Source organism: Osmerus mordax, chromosome 23 (genome assembly GCF_038355195.1).
Source record: "Osmerus mordax isolate fOsmMor3 chromosome 23, fOsmMor3.pri, whole genome shotgun sequence".
Taxonomy (NCBI): Eukaryota; Metazoa; Chordata; class Actinopteri; order Osmeriformes; family Osmeridae; genus Osmerus; species Osmerus mordax.
The window spans coordinates 6042985-6064217 of record NC_090072.1 but is presented as its reverse complement, the minus strand read 5'-3'; the positions used below and the strand labels follow the sequence as shown (position 1 = coordinate 6064217).

Genomic DNA, 21233 nt, shown 5'->3' with positions numbered 1-21233 from the left:
TCACAGTTAATATATTTATTAAGATGCTACGACCCTTAATTGGACGTTCGTCCAGACTCACATGTAGCATTCAATTCAAATTGTTTCATGAATGAACAAGGTCTTGTGGTATCAAAATCCCAACACACCTTTCAACGCCAGACATGGCAGAGAGGGAAGGTTTACTGCAGGAACTATCTGTGATTCTTTTATTTTAGATACATTTTGAGAACCATATACTCTACTATACTGTGCAGTGACTGAGAAGATCAAAATAAGGATCGGTCAAACATTTCACACAATTTCTTTATAGCATCAGCTCTGTGAATTGGTGAACACACCCCATTTTATCTGCCTCCTTACACTCATGTGAATATTAGAGTGGACAGACTGCTCAGAATATAAAGACCCAAGTCAATTTCTGTGGTTCTCCTATGAGAACAGTAATGGTCTAAAATCAATGAGGTCCATGACATTCCCCATGACATAACATAAGAAACAGCACAATTACATAGACTGACAAAAAAAAAAAAAGCTGGAATCTGACATCGATGATGAAATGACTTACAACCAGCTCTCTTCTCTACTGCCATTCGATTGTGGCTTTGGTTTAAAAACAGGAACAAACAAAAAAAACATGGTCAAAAACAGCCTGTCAGTCGTGTTGGATTCCTGCCTTTTAGAGGCACCTGTGGATGGGATGGATGTCGGGGAGTCTGGGGGGGTTAACCTTGGAGGGGAGTAACTTGGGGGCTATGACTAGCCTGTTGTACCATAGATTATCCGTTGCCCAGGGCCCCACAAATTAACAATCAACAATTTGTGTTCTTCAAAACCCTGAATCAACTTCCCTTAAGGTCCTTTGGCCACACCCACCAACGCTGGCCGCAGGGTGCGGCCATGGATCTTGTAGCCCACCTTGGTAACCACGGCAACAGTGCCAGGCTCCTTGCCTTTGACGGGGGCGTGGAAGAGGGCTTCGTGCTCATAGGGATCAAACTTCTTCCCGTCGGGGTTGATCTTGACCAGGCCGTGCTTGGTGAAGACCTTCTGCATCTGGCCCTCTGTCATCACCAGCCCATCGTACAGATTCTTCAGGTGGGGGTTCTGAGAGTTCACCTCCTCCTTGGGAACGCTCTCCGTAGCCTTCTCCAAGATGTCTGCCACCTCCAACAGGTCTTTACAAAACCCTTGGATTCCTGGTTAGAGTGCAGAAGCGTTTCGTTTCAGAGCGTGATTTTAATCCCTGTTTCTTTGTACTCCTCTACAAGCAACTCTGAGCTCACCATATAACTTTGCATCCTCCACCATCTTCTGACTCCTCGTCCTGAGGTTCTCTGTATCTGCTAGCGCTCGCTTGTACTTATCCTGGAGACAGAGATACCACTGTTAGTTAAGGAGAACATATGTAGAAACATAAGGACACAGCTGAAAAGAAAGCCTTTCTCATTGGATGACTGTGCCAACCTAAATGCACTAGTCTTTCTCATTGGATGACTGTGCCAACCTCAATGCACTAGTCTTTCTCGTTGGATGACTGTGCCAACCTCAATGCACTAGTCTTTCTCATTGGATGACAGTGCCAACCTCAATGCACTAGTCTATCTTAACAGTCTGAAATCTTTGGAAAAACCTTGCCAGAAAGAACGATCACACCATTGTATCCTCCTCACCGTGACCTCTTTTAGCTGTTCCTCCAGCTGGCTCTTCTCCTCAGCCAAGACCTTCTCTGACGCGCTCTGCTCCGGCTTTTGGCTCCCATCCTCCTCTGACCCGTTGTTGTTCTTCTGTCGGGCCGCTGTGCATAGCAGCCGCGCCGAAGACGCTCTGAAAGCGAGGTCAATTCACATTAGATGGTCCTTAATGAGATGCAGATCTATTGGATAACTTCGATATGTGTATGGCAAAGTAGAATATTAGGATAGGCTATTAACTCTAGCTATCGTTAGTAAACTAATTCAGCTACCAACGGCTTTAAAATGTGTCTTAATACCCAGCAAACTATAGTCATTTATCCTAAAGGCAACACTTTATTTATGTAACGTCAACTTATTCAGACCTCAGAACCAAGGGTGATTTGAACCAGAAAGGTGAGCTTCTTAGGCTAGTAGTAGTACATGAATCAGAGGTGCATGGTTGTCAGAGTAATCAAATTATTTATTTGCTTAACAAATGGATTATATAGACTATGGTTGAGATTAATCCACCTACATGCCAACACTCGATGCCACTGTCAAAGCAGGCATTACGAAACAAGCATCGGCAACACGGTCTCAATGACTTATATCAGCTAGCTAGCTAGCAAGCCTAGCTTGAAAGCCAAGCCTTATGCAACTAGATAGTCAGATCGCTCACCAGCTTTGAAAAACTAAGTGATGACATGAAGGACAGTATAGATACTAACGTGTCAAGTTCCAAAGATATAATAGCATACCTTATTAGTGATGGAGATGCTACAACTGAGTAGCTTTGTCTGACAGCTCGTACACACCAGCTCGCCATCTTGACTTACAGCGTTAACACACGCTGAAGGGGCAGAGTAACACACTAGCAGGAGCATAAGATGTCTGGCCAATCTCGAGTCGAATAGAAAGCGCGTAGTTGCTGCGTCCAATCAATGTTAGGGATCAGTATGACGACAGTGTATAGTTTGGTTGAAATCAGTTTAAAGGTCGAAAACTACACGTGATCAAGGACAGAATTTCTCCCTGAAAACGTTCATTCTGAAGGTTATCTCCACTTTACCAACGTATCAAACTCTATTGATATATTTTAATGTCGCCAAGTTTATTTATCTTTGCTATCTTTAATTATTGATGAACATATCATGATTCTAAAATGATGGTAATCATGAATCCTTCAGGATAATTTCAGTTTAACAACGAATGCTCTGAACAAATTATCTGAAACTATTGATAGCACTCTTGACACTTTGAAACAGTTTAAAAGAGATTTGGCAGGGCGCTCGGCTAGACAGTTAAAGTAACTTTGTCATCCGGTTGACACGCTTGGAGCATAATCTGTCTGGGAAACTGTTAATCTGTTTAAATCAAATCAATGTCATGTAAATCCAGGGTATATTCGTGGATTGGTAGCACAGCCATTGGAAAATATTTTTCGGGTTCTGGTTATTAGTTATACATTAGGTGTGTGTGTTTTGTGAACGTTATGTCACGTCATCTTAATCCTAGTGTCGGTTTTGAGGAACTGCAGTGATTACGGCTAGAGCCTGTTTGGCCGGCGACGAAAGGGGCACTTTGCCATGATATAGTTTACTTAAAATATTGAAGTGATTGAACTGTCACAATGAAACGGACACCTAAGTATAAATAACACATTTAGAATAAGTCAATAATTCGTATTCGTATTGTTTGGGTAACATTTACTGCACTGCATTGTGGGTCGGAGACAAAAGTAGATTTAAAGGTTTAAAACGCAGCCAAACGCTATTTCTTGTGTGTATTCGTTTTTAAATTAATGGTTTTCTGATGCCTTTCACGTGCGATGGTAAAACAATAAATAAGTAAATTTTATCACCGTCACTTTATAGGTACGCATGGAAATAAGTAGTCCCCACGGTCCATATTAAAATTGTACCTACATGGTAGGTAAGACACTATGATCAGAAAAGTAATTCAGCCAAATTCAGTCTCAGCAATTGCACTTAGGCTGTCTGACACTTGTAATTTACCCAAATGTGGAAATCTCGACTGCTTAATTTCTAGTAGTAGGAGACTGTGTTTGCGCTCTCCCCTGGTATAAGGTCGTAAAACGAGTTAACATTAGGGCCTGTTATGGCTGTAAACGAGTGGGTCTGCATGTCTAACTGAATGTTTATTGAGTAAGGGGGGCAGCAAGATCGACTGAACGACCATGGAAATGTGAAATTGATGTGGCGGTGTGTGTGTGGTGGGAGACCTTTAATGCCCTGACACAATCTACACAAGTTTTCTATTCAAAAACAAGAGCAAGCATCCAACCATCAAAGACATCCGATTCATCATCTCAGGAGAGGCGCGCCGGTTAATTCGGAATCCTTAAAGAACACCCACTGTGCAGTTCCGCTTTCGCAGATGAATAATTCTCTGTTCCCGTTCGGAGTGTTTCTCAAACATCTGTACAGGTGGAGCGTTGAGAAGCGGGACCGGAATGGAAATCAATTAGCTCCGCCTCGTCAGATGTGACCGAATGTAGAACGAGTGAGAGAGCGAGAAGAGAGGAGGGGAGCACGATCTAAGACCGTCGACGTTGTTTCATCAAACGTGTGATGTTTTCTCTCTGCCAGGCTCCAACGTGGGATGTGTCTAACCTGTAGGAGCACCGACGCACCAGATGAGGAGCATTATATTATTGTGTTTAATGATATAACATCCTTCCTTCTGTTACTTTTTTTTTTTTTTCTCTCCAGAAACTCGTTCTTTCATGTTACCGTTGTCACACCATCCCATTGAACAGTTTAATTTGCGAACTGTGCAATAATACTTCCTCGATACAAAATGTGGCTCTTCCAAATTCTGCTATAATAAACAAAATTCTAAGATGTCTACATAACCATCATATTGAAACTTTATATTCAACCTCACATCAGGGGAAAGCGCGAACGCAGTCCCCTACTATCAGAAATTATGCAGTCGAGATGTCCACATATGGGAAATTCGCAAGCGTCAGACAGTCGAAGTGCAATGGCTGTGCCTCGACTTGGGTGAACCACCTTGGTAATCATGGAGTCTCCCCTGCCAGGTAAGAATGAACCTGCGACTGGTCATTGGGGATTAGTAATTTCCATGCGTACCCTATAAAGTGACGGTGTTCAAATTTACTTAATGTTTTACCATTGCACGTGAAAGGCATCAAATAACCATTCATTTAAAAACGAATACACACAAGAAATAGCTTTTGGCTGCGTTTTAAAACTAAATTTAAATCTACTTTTGTCTCAAACCCACAATGCATTGCAGTAAATGTTACCAAAAAATACGATAACGAGACTGGTGAATATTCAAATATTAAGTTATTTCAGTGCTGAATTCGAACGGTTGAACTCTGACCCTGAATCTAGTAGCCTATGAATACAAGAAAATCATAATTTTTAAAATTTCACAACCTTGAACAAGTCTTTGTCCTTGCAGCACCACTCCTCCTCCCCCCCCCCCCCATTCTTCTTGCTCTCTTGCTCTCTCTCCTCAGGGCTCTGGAGTAAAGTTGAAATGGTCCTTCTTCGTGGGACCGACAGCCCCTCTACTATGGCTGCCCTGTTTATTTACCATCTCACTGAGGACAGGCACCAGGATAGCAATCTGATGTTATACTGGCAGAGAGAGAGTGAGGAGATGTGAAAGCAAGGGGATGAGAGAGAGAGAGCAGTGGAGTGAGTGAGGGACATGAAGGAATTAAATCAGATATCAGGAACGAGGGAAGGGGTAACATTCAACAATAAGTCACCACTGGGAAAACAGTGAAAAACAGATGTGTTTCAGAGTTTTTAATAATGTATGCAGGGATGGGTGTTTCTTCCTAACCTCCCATCCTCATGCTGCTGTTCCTACAACACCTTCAGCACATCTTCAAGGGGCTGACTGTATAACCATATCAGAGACAGTACTGCATGACTCGGATCCATTCCAGATCTAACGTCCCTTACCATGCACGAACAGCAGGGGGCGACCTGGTCCAAAGTGGAAAGTGAACTTCCACTTGGATTTCTAGAAATATCCATCCCTCCTTTGAACCTTACTTTGAAAATCACAAAATCTTAACTCTGAAATAACTGGATAGGTCATTTCCTTCCATAATGTTGTGAGCATCTTTACCCATATTGTACATTTACATTTAGTCATTTAGCAGACGCTCTTATCCAGATCGACTTACAGTAAGTACAGGGACATTCCCCCGAGGCAAGTAGGGTGAAGTGCCTTGCTCGAGGACACAACGTCATTTTGCACGGCCGGGAATCGAACTGGCAACCTTCAGATGACTAGCCCGACTCCCTCACCGCTCAGCCACCTGACTCCCTGTAGTCGCAGCTATAGTAGCATACCTTCATGTAATTTACATGGTAAGTGCAGCAGAAAATCAAGGACTTATAGTGCACAATTATCACAGTTGCAGTGATTCATGCCAAGGTACAGTTTGTGTTGTCAGACAATTCATTAACAGTTTGTTTTGGCAAACCAGACCTTACTGACAAAAATATTGTATGTTGTATATGAGTGGCCATGGAATGTACAGGCCAGGTGAAACATAAAAAGTGAAACACATATGCAACCCCATATACTGTATTATCAATGAGATAGTAACTCGATTATTTCTCGCTGGCAGTTTGCTTCTCTGAAGGTTAATTGAATGTCTGTGTTTGTGTGTGTGTGTGTGTGATAGAGACTGACACATTACCAAGGTCTGTTAAATTGGGCCTGTTCTCTATTAACAGAATGCTACAGCCTCTCTCGGAATCTTCGGTGTGCTCAAGGTGAACAGCACGCTCTCCCCAAGGTCCATGTCTCACTCACACACATTGCTGATGGCTACATATACGTGTGTGTGTCCCCTTTTGAGGAAAGTGTGTGGTGTGTGTGTGTGTGGGTGGGGTGATACAAAGACAGTGACCATGAGGACATATACTGAGCCCGAGTTGTCACACTGCTGCTGGTTAATCCGTGATGACAGAGAGGGGCAGTGGTGACGTCTGTGTGGGAGAAGCAGTGTGTCTTTTCATGCAAGAGAATGGATGAGTTTTTCCCAATGTGTGTGAGTGTGTGTGTGTCTGAAAAGATGTTACGGTATTCAGTTAAAGCTGTGTGTGTCTGTGTGTGTGTGTGGGCAGGGTGGGTTAGGGGGTGATTGGTTTGAGACTAACCCGCTGAGGTAATTACCCCTAGGGTTGGAGGGGGTCAATTGCTGGCTGCCTCATTACTTGAGTGGAACATCCCATTAAAACGGGTTTGAAATACAGCATGACTCTTGCACAAGACCAAGGTGTGTGTTTATGTGTTTGTGTGTGTGTGTGGCAGGGGTGGGTAGGCAGTGGCAGTAAAAGGTTAAGAGAGAGAGAGAGCGGACGTGATAGAGAGTGTGCACGTTTGTGTGTGTTTGCAGTGCTGGGGATCAGAAGAACGATTCAAGATGAGATGGAGTGAGATGGAGGGATGCCATAGGCTAGCGTAGTGAATTAATATATCACAAGCAAGACATGCAGAGTGATGGCTTCCATTGAGAATCCCAGTGATTGGGAGTTGACACCAATTAATATAGAAAATGGTAACAATATAATCTGGTCCACCAGCCTAGATTCAATAGTCTGACTTTAATCTAAATCTATTCTGTAAATATTTCATCTCGTCCTCTAACATCTATCTGAACAGCTGATGAAAACCAAGGATGAATGATTCAGATATCAGAATATAAACCCACATGGTTATGAACAGCAAACCTCTCAACTCCAACTTCTATCAAACCAAACAGCCTACTGGGTGTGGGCCCCATTTGAAAGGTTCACTAGTTTTGTGTACACAGAGGCATTTCTATAGACTAATGTCAATTTACGCTGATTAACATCCATGTAAAGGGGCACAAAAGTTCAAAATGATATGTATGCATTGCAATGAGAACATTTATAAAAAAGTTTCAGAATTGTTCTTTTTGGGAAGTGTTGGAATTGTTGAGATGCTTTACCCTGTTCCATAACTACTAGACATATTGTGTTGGGACACATTGCAACCTCAGGCCTGTGTTCTCTTCTGGCATTCTCTTCACCATCAACTGTTCTAGAAAATACAGCAAATGCAGCAGTGTCGAATATTTACACTTCAGCCCCAGTTTAGCTGTGCCAATTAGAGACTCTCTCTCTCTCTCTCTCTCTCTCTCTCTCTCTCTCTCTCTCTCTCTCTCTCTCTCTCTCTCTCTCTCTCTCTCTCTCTCTGAACGCACACATATCATAATCAGCATTCTTCTAAGGTGCTGTGTGTGTATGTGCAGTAAATCAGTAAATATAAAGAGAAGATGGATGGATGGATGGGTGGATGGACGTAAAAATGGTGTCAGAAAATATCAGTCCCTCCTCTCACCCCCCCCCCCCCCCCCCCCACTCCAAGCGGTTTACCTAATCGAATATTCAAATTGAGTCTGGCCCCCTTTCCTTGGATACCTGAAGCCATTGATCCATAAAGACTAAACACAACCATTCACCACTTAATCTGAACCCGATAAAATAAAGTTAGCAAAGCAGAAAAATAATTATGGCCTACTAATTTGGATCGAAGTATCCTCTTTTTCCGCTTAGGCAGTGAGTCTAGAAGACTAGCCTATACCTTTTGCAACGCAGATAGATAACCTGGGAAATGAATGGACTGCAGCACTAGAACATTTATCATATTTTAACAGTTTAAATATAGACAGAAAGAGTAGCTAGCTTTGTGATTTGACTTCAAAATATTAAAATGTGTAAGTGACAGGTGACTGGCAGGCAATCTCATTAGAGTCGCATTCGGAGGGGCATAATCGGAAAATGCTAAACGACTTCTCATTCACTGACCGCTAGCTGCGTTTCACGAAATAACAAACCTCCATAGCGGCTGACAATATCAATTAATTGAGGGCATAGCTAAATTCAGCTTGCGGAAAGAAGTAATGGCCGATTATTTCTAATAGAAAATCTAACTCTTCTATGATTGGATCTGTTTAGAACACGTTGGACCTTTAGCCCCAATAAGCCGTAGGCTTTTCTACAAACCCACAAAGGCATGCTCTCCCAAATGTTTCAGACAGAGACAAACTAGTATAACCTCTACAGTTCTTCAGACTGTGGGATTGTCTGTAATACAAATATTGTGTTTCTGTTTTTCTGTCAATTGAATAATCCTTAGGTCGCATAAACCTGATAGACACGTGGAAGGTTACCAACCACTACGGTCAGGATATTGTCCTAAGGAAAAACTGATTGTGGTTGTGAAAGTTTGTTCAAGTGCATGTAGGGTGAACACTGTTCAGTCCATCTGTAGCTGGTCAAATAGACCACTTCATGATATACAATAGAAAGAGATCCTTCATCAACAGACAATGGGCTGTGCGACCTGCGTCTGTGAGCATTGCTTAACATTGCCGCAAGGTGGCATCAGTGTTTTGCTCACCGCGTCTTATTTGGCTTTCAGACGCGACCACGTTGAGTTTCCACTGTCTGCCCTCGCTCGAGTTCCACTCCCTCCCTACCTCCTTTTCTCTCCGCGTACAGTAGAGCTATCTATCTTTCACTCGCATCGCAGTCTCTCTGTCAGTGTCCGCGATTAGAGCGCTATAATGGCGCGAAGCATGGTACCTCTGTGTCCGAATGGAACCATTTTCGCGCACCTGTGCATTATTGTGGTGATTGCCTTGGCTTGGATGTCACTGACTGGACCCGTGCGATGTGACAGCGGGGTTTTAAACCGGAGCGGCGGGGATCGTATGCTTGACAGCAGCGGCGATATAGGCAGGAGAGACGGAGGGCTCATACCGGGCGATAGTGACAGTGAAGTGGACGCGGTCGGCGTGGAGTCACCGCGCTTCAGGAGAGCGCTATCCCAGGAGAAAGTGTCGCTGCTCAGCAGTTCGTTCGTGCTGAAAGGGGATGCCACTCACAACCAGGCGATGGTCCATTGGACGGGGGAGAACAGTAGCGTAAGTACCCATCTATCCTGTCCCACTCTGCCTTAATCTTCAGGCTATCTTGTTCCCTGTACTTATAATGCACCATACTATTAGGCTACAGTTCATTCCAATTGGAGAGAAGTTGTGTTTAATACAAAGTGAAATACAGCCTCATACATTGTTTGTTTATTTATCCACGTAGGCTACACTATCCAATGTTAGTGCGCACTGAGTTTGACAAACCAAAACACAAGAGGGGTGTCCCTTTGTTTGAATTGGATGTATAGCAAGAATTTTACCAGTGTGGGATAACGCACACGAGCAGGTGCGATGGACACACATACACCTGTCTTTTGTTTGCGCATGATCATACCGCCAGGTCGAAGCCAGACCCGCCGTTGACTGACTGTGCAGAGTGATGCCCGATGAAGCTTACGTTCAATATGAGAAAAAAACGAAATTAGAAATGTTCTTTTGGCGTGAAAATATTTTTTCAAACCCCAGTTGTTTAGAATAGCGAACCTCCGCCGTAAAAAAAGGTTATAGGCTATGTTTTATGACAACCAGGCTCTCCAGCCTGTCTTATAGGCCTACCAACTGATTCTATATCTCCCGAGGTCAAGTGAGAACAACAGTGTAAACAACAAGCACAAAGAGCTTTGTGACAGATTCGCTTTATTGACAGCTGCTGGGGTACAGCCGTGTCTAGCGGGGATGTCACATGCAGACGGTGCTTTTGTCAATACAGCATCCTCACTGTTTCCGTGGAACCAACGCTGCTTTTTCATCTGTTTCATATGAGTAACAAAGATGATTGTGTCTGAAATATTCCCTACTTTGATTGTAGACAGTTGTTTATATTGACAATTTAAAGCATGCCAAATGGCATAGTTTTCATTACATCATTTTGCATTAACAACAAAGCATATGGCTATCGCTTACTGACTAACCCAAGTTTAATGTTACGTAACCTGAATTGTTTTGTAAGCAATCGTTTTGAGTTGATAAAAACAAAAAACGTTTAATTTATTAAAAGCTTCTTAACTGTTCTGTAATTGAATCTTGCGCAAATCATGCCATTGGCTCAGTGTTCCTTCCCGTCAGTCAAGCCGAGTTGAAGTAGTAGGCTACCAGTGTAAGTTATCCTTGATTAACTTGGCACAGGCCTTGGAAGGCCAACGGTATGGGGTTGGCCCTTCTGTAACCAGACGCAATAAAAAAAGACAAATGCTGCTACTCAATTTCACGAACTCTGACACTTACGACCCAAGTATAGATTGATGGGTAGGAACATTGAATCTTTGCCTCCTCGTCGTATATCACCAAGAGGGCTATTAGAGAAATGTGCATTTCAGCTGAGAAATCGCCACACGATTGCAGTTTGTACTTTGTGCCCTGGTGAAGGTCTGGTAAAGATGGAATAATCTGTTGAATAAAAGCAATCTCCCAGTGTCCCTTTCGATTTTCTGCTGTCCCATTGTGGAGGTTGAAAGCTTGTTTGTGATTGTGACTGTGTAGCCATTACAATCAGCTGGCTCCACTTACCCCAATGAGGGGAATAAGCCTGTTATTTCACCCAGATTGATGTGTTGAGTGGCTCTCCCAGAAGGAGAATCACTCTGCCTGGACATACATGTGCTCAGAGAGTGTAAGTATGCCGGAGTGTGTGTGTGTCCTAGAGCAGTCAACAGTGCTCGTCTTTGACAGGTAGGTGGGAGGTGGTGTCCCAGTGAGGGAGAGAGCGATAGAGAGGAGGGAGGGAGGGGGAGAGAGAGAGAGAAAGGGGGAGGTGGGTGGGAGGGGCATAGATTGGCTGAAGGACTGGAGACCAAGGTTGAGGGGAGTCGAAGGGGGATGAGGATGACAAGCCGAGAGTGCAGATAGCCACACACCTGACTGAGTAGAGGAGAGAGACAGAGTAAGTGTAAAAGTGTGTGTGTGTGTGTGTGTGGTAGACAGTTCCATTGTGCAGGGCTGGCAGAGGGTTAGAGACAGGGCAGAGGGAGAACAAGATGGGGAGAAAGTGAGATATCATTCCGAGACCATTTTCAGGAACAAGGAGCAAGAGACAATCATAAGCCGCTTTCATATTTCAAAGTGACAACACTTTTATACAAATAGGCTTAGTACCTTACCCACAAGAACTAACCATGCACATTCAAGAAAGGAAAACATAGCTAGTTAGACATTTGTTTTGAGAGACAGAATCACCCCCCCCCTCCAACAAAACAACAGCTGGGTAGATGAATTGTAAAAGTCTAGGGAGGGGTTGACATTTAAAGTAGTTGTTTTTCTATCATTCAGAAGTCACAGGCATGTTTTACCACAGGCCCCAGAGTGTATTCCCTCTGTTCAGGACGAGCTGCTGTTCATTCCAAGCCCCCCCACTGGTGTTGAGTCCTTCCGGAAGACATTCTGGGAACATCCATTTGGCCCCTTAACTTGATACCAGCATTCCCGGACTAGAGCTCTCGGTTGAAAGAGCTCCCTTTGTGTTGCTTCTCTCTTCATTTTCTCCTCTGGGAACTGTTGACTAGCTTGGGGGTCACCAGAAGTTGTGTTCTCTATTTCTGTATTCCTGTCTGTGACGACGAACAAGGTCTCTGTCAGCGTGTGGTTGTCTGTCTGTCTGTCTGTCTGTCTGTGTTGTTGTGTTAGGAGAGTTGGTGTTCAGCTGTGCATTTATTGGCTCATTGCTTTGTGTGCCTGATGAAGGAGGAAAATGAGGATTGTCAAGAATAAAGGAAGTAAAAGGGATGTCGTGGGAATGAGGGATGGTGATTGAGCGAGAGAGAAAGGGTGGGTGAGAGAGATAGGGATTGCAGAGGTAAGAGGAGGAACAGAGGGAGGGTGGGTGTTTGTGCATGTGCACGGGTGCATGTGCGTGTGTGTGCACGTGTGTCTGTGTATGTGTGGCTGCTCTCTACCCAGCTCTACAGTAGCCAATGTGATTAATGGGAGGCACATGGACCACTGACACTCCAAAGGCTAACCTTCTGTACCCCTGCCTCACTGGGGAATCATGGGTAATTTCTGCCACTTCCTGTTTTAAGCGTCCCCTCTGGAGTGGCAGAGAGAGAGAGAGACAGAGAGAGAGAGAGAGAAAGTGTGTGTGTGTCTGAGGGGGGGGGGGTGTTGTGTATGTTAGGCTACTTGTTTTGGAAATACCAGCTGGAATTGTTTGACAGCAGTGTTGTACATCCGTAAAAATCAGTTTCTGTTATTTAACTGTTATTGTGCTCCTCAAGTTATTCTGAAGTGGTAAATTCTGTAATTATCATCAGCCATGTATTATTAAATCAGTGTGTGTGTGTGTGTGTAGTAGTAGTGGGAAGGGGGTGTTATGGACTAGGTCTCACCCCCTACTCTCACCTTTCACCATAGTCCCGTTACCTTGCCAACCCTCCACCTCTGATACCGATCATCATGTCCAAGAATGATCCCTTGCAGCACAACACAGAATATAAACATTGCGTTGTGTGAATTTAGATTGAGAATTTAAGAAACAAGGTGAAAAAACATTATGTTTTATAATAAGGTGCCTGCCTGCATTTGCATACATAACATGGCTCCCCCCACCTACACACTAACCGGCATGCAAGAACACACACATACATTTTCTCTCTCTCTTTCTAGGTCTCTTTCGCCAGCTGACTTAATGTGAAAGGCATTTATTCACGCTTGACATACTAAACAGACAGTTCATTTGGCCCCCAGGTCCCAGAGAGTGGAAATTGTTTGCACATGTCAAGAGAATTCTTTTATTGTTTATCTCCTCTCTGTCCATCCATCCATCCATTATTTTTGTATATACTGCTAAGTATGTCTTTCTATGCAAACCCCGACTATAGAACCGTAATGCCAATTATTTCCAACTTGGTTGTAGTTTTTCCAAGGATTTTTATCATGGGTCCAGTAAGGAAAAGAGTCTCGCTTTATGGAACAGGCCCCTGGTTTGAGTTCAGGAAGTTTTGCCACCCAAGATGTCTCCAGAAACAATTCATTTATTTATTTTAACTTTCACCTCAACGATGTCTCTCCACTATAGGAACATTCCCATTTGCATGACTGAGTTAACCACATTATACGTCTGTTCAAAATGACGACATTTGATTTTTTGAATGTCAATGTTGACCCTTGGTCAAAAGTGTGTTTGTGAAGTTGTTGGATGTTGTACACAGTGACAGCAGACTGGGACTAGGGACAAGCCCCTGGGAAAGTACGTTGTCAGGATGCTACCCTGTAGACAGTTTCTAATTAGCCAGTGGGGTAGGCCAAGGAGTCCCCTAGCTGGTAAATGCTCGTGGGTAGAAGGGTTTCCTTCGCAGGGGGTGAAATGTAGAAGTGTTCTCGCTGAACCTTTGTCTGTTGTCTGTTGAGGTGGAAAAAAGTCTCCCATGGTTCTACGGCTACCCCCCACTTTTTCTGACTCACTTTCTCTCACACTCACTCTTTCTCGCACGCACACACACACACACACACACACACACACACACGCACCTTTCTATCTCTGTCAACATTTTCTTTCTTTCTTTTTCTTTCTCACACACACACATACACTCACACACGGGGAAGGGGTAGGGGGTGGTCTCCCAGCAACGGGCAAAACAACCATTTGGGAGGCCCTGGCACAATGAACACTTACGTTTTCTGTCAGCTATTTTAACATCCAGCTCCTCCTCCTCCTCCCTCCGTACATTCCCTCATCCAGTTCCAGACCAAGCTGTCCGTACTTCACCTTCTCCTCACTACTCGGTGTGGACAGACCAGGTTATTGTCGTCGCAAATTCTCAGTCGAGTTTTTCTGCTCCTTGTCCATCTGTCCCTATATGCCACGGTGAAAGTTCCTCCGGTTACCCCGGTAACAGGGATGGAATTCTGTCGCGGGGGTCTTCCAGCGTTCCGCCAGTGGAAGTTCATGTGCAGCATTCAGAGTGGGCTTGCTCCTCAAGCCTCCCTGAAGACCTGCATATTTCATTTGTCGCCAGCCTATTTATAGCACCAACTCTGGTCATCGCTAGCACACCACACTCTCCTGCTCATATGGTATGGGTACCTGGCGTGTTTGTGCGTGCGTCTATATAAGCTACTTTGCTTAGGAATCGATTGGTGTGTGTGTGTGTGTGTGGGGGAATGTGTGTTGCGACACAGCGGTGAGAGAGATACCTTTAGATTAGAGCTCCGCAAGCTGAGAAATTTGGCACAGCGGGGTGCCAATCTCTCATCTTCACAGCCACACATCCCAGAGATTGGATCTTGTCCAGTCCCCACAGGCCTGCCTCCCTACAGTAGACACACTACAGCACCAACGCCTGTTCTTCCACGCACACAGAATAGCTAGCATACAGCATTGCATCAAGCTCTTGACCAGATGCATCTTTCCTTTACGTCCCCATTGTAACCAGATAAACACTGCCTTTGGTCTATCAGACATTCACACCTTTGGCATATTCCAGCTATTCTAAAACCCACTTTACACATGCCGTGTCCATCTCCAACTGCTTTTGCCGTGTTGGCAGGACTCTCCATGTTTGGTGTTGGTGTCCTTATATGGCCTTAACACTAGTTGGCTGTAGTTTGACTTGGACCACAAAGCCCAGACCGTTAACTCAGCCGAACACAGACTGTGGTGTAAACTCTGTCCTCCCACCATGGTTTTCCCCTCTCCCAGTGTGGTGTTGTGCTGTGCCAGTCCCTCCACTACCCATGCGCACACGGCAAGTTAACATGCTGACATATAGACAACGTGCCAGTCACAATTCTTCTCCGTGAAACGTCACTGAGTGTTAGTGACTCACGTTGATAGCAGTTATTTCAGCCGCGGATTGGAGGAGAATGAAGAAAAGAGAATTGTTGAGTTATAGTGACAGAAAGACACACGTGCCTCTTTCATCCAACCGTTTCTTGGGCGGTTTGACAAACGTCCCGTTTGTGTGTGTGTGTGTGTCTGAGCTTCAGATTGTACGTGTGTGTATAGTTTGAGTCTCTGTCGTGTGAATGTGTCCTTTGCCAACTGTTGCTTGATTAGAGGGGTTGTGAGCGAGATGCAATGGAATCTCCTGAAACGAGACATATTGAATTATTGTTTAGAGCTCGACGGCATGGCATCTGAGGAAAGAACACAGTGATGGTTATCTCCAGGCAGGTGACAAAGGACACTCCCGGTTCCTGAATACATCTCATCAAACACGCAGCTGAAACGGAGGAAGCCACCGTAAAATAGTGACCTGCAGCGCAGCAACCATCATTTCCATTTGTACCCATGGCACATGCACACTGTCTTTTGTCTTTGCTAAAAATATTTGTCATGGTCCTTAGTCCAGCTATAAAACATCCACTATTCTTTTTATTATATTTGGCAATTGCTATATTTTTTTTGCCTGGAGCTGAGAAGAGAAAGAGAGGCTTGATGCCCAAATCTCCTGCTCAACACTGTTTGTTATTGGATTTGGAACTTTGTCGTTCTGAAGGAGTATGTGAGAGAGAGTGAGAGAGAGAGAGAGAAAGAGAGAGAGAGTGTGTTGAGGCAGGGGTAAACCGAGGCGGCGCTCACTCAGGTAATGAGATTCTTCACTCCAGTTAAATCTAAAGCCGTCAGCGCCTTGGGAGGACCAACACAAATCTCGGAACACACTTCTCACTCGCACACATCTGTCCCACACTCTTTTCTCTCATGCACAACACAAACCTCACCAGCTTTCTCTCTTACACACACACATGCGCACGCACACACACTTCACAAACTTCTCTCCTCTTTGTACCATCCTCGGTCTCCCCTGTGTGTTTGGGCAGGTTGTTTTTATACAAATCCTCTGTCCTGCGTTGTTCAGTGAGAGAAAAGGAGGAGGTAAACCCAATTGGGTGTCACGGCACTCTGGGACCAACGCCGGTTTAAAGCATGACGGCAGAGGGCCATGCTGTTCATCTGCCAGCAGGCTCAACTGGTTTCTCTGCTCTTTTTTTAGTTTTAATCCCTTGTTTTCATTACCGGTCGTCCTTTCCGCTCGCCTGCGGTGTATGACAAAAGCGGGCTCACTTAACCGATTTTCGTAGCTTTTCTTTTCAATTCGTGGATATGTTAAACCGGATTTGGGGGGGGGGGGGGGGGGGGGGGAGTAACGTTTGTTACCTTTTTGCCAAGCTAACAAGGCCCTGCCGAGGTGGTGCTCTGCAGGTGTTTCAGGAGACCGCTGTCAGTGCAAGACATGTCTGTTAGCACGCTAACACAACCTACCCCAGTTTGTTCAATTCTAAACGACACAGAGAAAACACCCAACAGCAAATGAATGTCTTCAGTCGGAGGTCAGGGTGGCTTCAGGTGAAGTGTGAGCCAGGCTACACTTGCGCTGAGCGTAGGTACCACTCTTGGAGCCGTATTACATTGTGCAAGGCTGTTCAGCAGTGCTGACGTTGGTCAATGGAAGATATCGATCCCGGCTGCATCCTGACTCATGGAAAAGTAACATCCAGCAGTCGGACTTTGTGTAGATGTGGGTGTGTGTGTAATGTATGAGCCTGTGTGTGTTTGCATGTATGTTTTCTCCATTCCAATGGCCCATGGAAAGAAGACATTCCATCTGGCTTGTTACTGGCCTGTAAAACTGTTCCCTCTTTCCCTGTTAAAGGCCCAGCCCCCCATCTTTCATACAGCCTCTCCCTCCACCAGCCCTTCTTCATCTAGCGAGTGTGCGCGTGTCAGCGGAAGGGAGAGGGAGAGAATGTGATCGGGCCTTTTACTTTTTCTGCTGTGAAAAAAGAGGACCACTTCCCAGTTTCTCTCATCCTCTCTGTTCGTGTCTCTGTCTCTCAGTTTCTCTCTTTGTCCCGTGCTCTCCCTCCCTCTCTCTTGTTCCCTCCCTGACTGTCCGTTCCTCTGCTGCCAGTCATGGATACATCTCCTACTCTGGACGCAGGTCTCCCCAATATGAGGTAGTAGTTTCTTTGGAGTGGAGCCCCTCTCAGCCCCCCCCCCCCCAACCCTAACCCCCCCCGGCCACCCAGTGTTCTGTGTTGGGGTGGGGGGTTAGGGGGTCTGGGGGTGGACTCAGATAAGACCCCCTGGAAGGCTCACACACTGATTGCTGGTGGACAACACTGACCAACTAGGTGGCTGTCAGATTATCCCTTGCATCAGATCAACCCCCCCCCCCCACCCATGACTCCTAACCATGACCCTGCTGTACCTCAGACTTACCGGCTATCATATTACCGGTGTGTTGATAGCCTCACGCTATCAACACTGTGTGGAAAAGCAACGGCGTAGTAGGAGCATCAGCGGCTAACTGGAGCTAATCCAGGATTATGTGATGGAGCCCTGACGAAAAGGTGGACAGGAAGTGTTCCGAGCCATAACGACCCCGGTCCGACAGAAGTGAACAGTCGCACATCCAGAAAGAGATTCTCTCTCTCTCTCTCTCGCTCTCTCTCTCTCTCGCTCTCTCTCTCGCTCTCTCTCTCTCGCTCTCTCTCTCTCTCCTTGCCTCTCTCGCTCTCCTTGCCTCTCTCGCTCTCTCTCTCTCCTTGCCTCTCTCGCTCTCCTTGCCTCTCTCGCTCTCTCTCTCTCGCTCTCCTTGCCTCTCTCTCTCTCTCTCTCTCTCTCTCTCTCTCTCTCTCTCTCTCTCTCTCTCTCTCTCTCTCTCTCTCTCTCTCTCTCTCCTTGCCTCTCTTTGATCCCTTCTTCCTGTCTCTCTTCCTCTATTTTTTTCTCTCACTCAATCCTTCTCTCCTGCCCCGCTATCTGTGTTTCGGTCTCTCTCTGCCGACGGTTGTGTCTGGGGGTTTTTACGCTCCCGTCATCACAAGCTTCACCTGAGGTAACAAAGCGCCTCTGGCTGAAGAACGTCCCGCGCTTGAACTCCTTCAAAGCACTCCTACCCCAGCCACCTCTGACCCCCACTCCCCCACCGTCAGGAGGAATGGAATAATCCTGTGGAGAAATCCTCCACCAAAGGAACAGCAGCAGCATATTATATAGGCCAGTACCATTGGGCTGTCTAAGGGATGGGAGGGGCGGTAGTTGGTGAATGCTGAAGAAAAGTGTGCCGAACACTATGGGGATTCTTCGATTGGATTATCTCATTATCACAGTGTCACTGTGAAATGCTGATTGGCTCCAATTAGGTTTCGGCATCTGCACAACAAGTCTCCCGGGGTCCGCCCCCTCGACTTTGCCATCATCGTCATGACGATTGCTTATTCCAGCTGGTTGGCAGACGGCCACATGCTGCATGTGTGTGTTTGGTTGTCTGCATTTGTGTGTACCTGTGTCTGGATATGTGTGTGTGTGTGTGTGTGTAGGTCTAGATGGTTAAAAAACGAGCTGCATCCCACAATGGACCAGTATATCGGTGGTGAAATTGCATCCACAGCATTCACACAGGACAGTTTGGTTCCTGATTGTCTCCCTCCCCAACGCTCATTCCTGTCTTTCCCAGTCCACTGTCCCTCCCATTGTGTAGAGGACTTCTCCCCCAGACGTTTCAATTTGCCCAGCAATTTTCGGGGCAAGATGGAGGCCCGCATTGAGGACGAATCACCCCCAGTGTGCCGGAAGAAATTGCATTTCGCATGAACATGTGCTTGGCCACGATGCAGCCTCTGTAATGGTGGGGAGATGCTAATTAGCTGAGGTGACTGCTGGCAGAGGGGTCGACAGCCGCTATCTCTCTGACACACACACATGTACACACACATGCAGCTACCAGAACAGGTTCTCCTAAAACACATGCACACTCCCACATCAAGAACTGTATTGTGTGTGTGTGTGTGAGAGAGAGAGAGAGACTTGGATAGGTTCAGGCATGCAAGCCTGTGTTTTCTCCACAGCAGCATTTATAGACCACTTGTGGGCACAGCAACACAACACTGGGTAATCCCTCATGCCTATCATGTATCCTCATGCTAAGCACCCCTTGAGTTTTGCTCGTTCAACACAGTGGGGTCCCACCGCCTTTTGTGGCACCTGTACTGGTGCAAGACACAGATAGCATTCTCTGATGTATTTTAGGGAACTCTAATGAATGTATTGTGATGCGGCGCTTAATGCCTCTGGGCTCATCTCCCATGTCACACAACACGGATTGGATGAGTCACACTCACTCTTTCTCTCACTCACTGACTCACACACACACACACAAATTCTATTAGGGAAAAGGAACACATACACAGAACTCGTACTCGAGATATATTGAAAAGCCATATGAACTCTCACACCCACACACGCGCACAAACCCACGCTCGCACACACGCACACACACAGGCACAACTCTGTAGAATAGCACCTGTGAGTCCAACTCGATAGTTCTCCCATCCACATTGGATAGCTGACAGCTTGACTTGTGTTTAGAACTGAGTCGGACGCTTATATTTTCTTTCTCCTCCCTTCCTCTCTGGCGTTCCACTCTGTTTATTCCCTCCCTTTGTTTGGTTGCTCTCGGCTCTGAATGGATTTGAGTGGAAACCAAGCAGAGGGGGAAAAATAGTGAGAATCATTCTGTTTGTTTGTTTGTTTTGGCTTGTGGGTGCAAATCTTTGAATCATTTATCCTATAGCTTCGATGGATGAGGCCCTCAGTATTGACCAGAGCAAAACTGACTCTCAGGGTACTTCTCGAACCCCAGTAATTGCCTTGTTTCTGGCGCTGCTCTTACGGTGAATCACCACTAGAGCCTTCTTGGAGTAAAGAAATCACATGGAATCGGGGTGTGTCATTCTTAAAGTTTCAGCCATTCTCATCGATGCTAACTTTCCTCACGATGGTCCAAGTTTCTCCACACTGCAACTACCCATACTGGTTCAAATAGTTCTTTTTTTTACCACTCTTCAGATAGGGTAGTGTTTAAAATGGAATTGAATTTGTTCTATCCACCTCAAGCTACATGGTCACAATGAGGTGAAAAGTTTATTATCTCCAGACTGTACACCACCCCATACCAAGGTTTGTATTCAGTCTTATTTTTGGTGACCTTGAGGGGGACAAGCTGAGAAGGTAGTCATTTTTCCTTGTGTGTGTGAACTCAGAAACCTACCTTATCAAAACAAAAAGAGACAAGGAGAAAAAAAAGGTTTTACAATGTGCAGTTTTTAAGGGGGTTTACCCCACCCATGTGTTTGAAACCAAATTCTGGCTGAGAGTAACCTGATATATTTCCACACCGCGGCCAGTTAAGAGTTCGAAAATCACATTACTGTCTGAATGTTTGTGTATTCAGTGCTCTGAGATAATTGCCTCTGATTGGTGAAAGGGCACGATGGGAAGAACCTTTGGATGGCTGAGACCAGGAAGGAGCCTGAGAAAACTCTCAACCAAAACCCAAGTCTAGACTCATGGGATTTGGACCCAGCCTGAACTTGGTTTCATTAAAGAACCATCCGGAACTTTTTGAAAACAAGTACACGCACTACACTAGCTGTATTCAACACGACGCTGAAACCACACATCCAGTTGAACAAATCTAACCCTGAGAATCCCCACTTCTCCCTCCTCCTCCCTTGCTCCATCCTGTCCTCCTCCCCCTCTCTGTTGCTTCTATTGCCGAACCCAGCTCACCCCTTCTTCCTCGCTCTCCTCCTTTTCCCCCTGTCTTCTCCTCCTATTATCCCTCTCTCCCTTCATCCATCTACCCCAAGCCCTACAC

General features: G+C 45.5%; 2 protein-coding genes and 2 non-coding genes across 4 annotated transcripts in view; 2 read left to right on the top strand and 2 right to left on the bottom strand.

The window, feature by feature from the left end:
* On the bottom strand, positions 1 to 2503 carry grpel1 (GrpE-like 1, mitochondrial). The gene is made up of 4 exons (XM_067261493.1): positions 2414 to 2503; positions 1653 to 1806; positions 1266 to 1347; positions 1 to 1178 (listed from the first exon to the last, which is right to left on the bottom strand). Exons 1-4 carry the CDS (start codon positions 2479 to 2481, stop codon positions 832 to 834), a joined length of 651 nt encoding a protein of 216 aa, XP_067117594.1. The 5' UTR covers positions 2482 to 2503; the 3' UTR covers positions 1 to 831.
* Positions 2504 to 3572: 1069 nt separating this feature from the next.
* Positions 3573 to 3735, top strand: LOC136932146 (U1 spliceosomal RNA). Its single transcript, XR_010874492.1, has one exon. It is a non-coding gene; the product is annotated as a U1 spliceosomal RNA (small nuclear RNA).
* Positions 3736 to 4564: 829 nt separating this feature from the next.
* LOC136932135 (U1 spliceosomal RNA) lies at positions 4565 to 4727 on the bottom strand. The gene has a single exon (XR_010874481.1). It is a non-coding gene; the product is annotated as a U1 spliceosomal RNA (small nuclear RNA).
* A 4540-nt stretch (positions 4728 to 9267) lies between these two features.
* The window catches only part of sorcs2 (sortilin-related VPS10 domain containing receptor 2), an 88031-nt gene continuing 76065 nt past the window's right edge, over positions 9268 to 21233 (top strand). Inside the window, 1 exon segment of the mRNA XM_067261145.1 lies at positions 9268 to 9627. Coding sequence (XP_067117246.1) covers positions 9268 to 9627 — 360 coding nt within the window.

Bases quoted from the DNA above. Each gene is read 5' to 3' on its own strand.
- grpel1 (XM_067261493.1), bottom strand. From the start codon at position 2,481: ATGGCGAGCTGGTGTGTACGAGCTGTCAGACAAAGCTACTCAGTTGTA. The intron at 1,807-2,413 runs GTATGCTATTAT...CCTCGCTTTCAG, and splicing joins GCATCTCCATCACTAATAAG to AGCGTCTTCGGCGCGGCTGC. The intron at 1,179-1,265 runs GTGAGCTCAGAG...CACTCTAACCAG, and splicing joins GGAGGATGCAAAGTTATATG to GAATCCAAGGGTTTTGTAAA.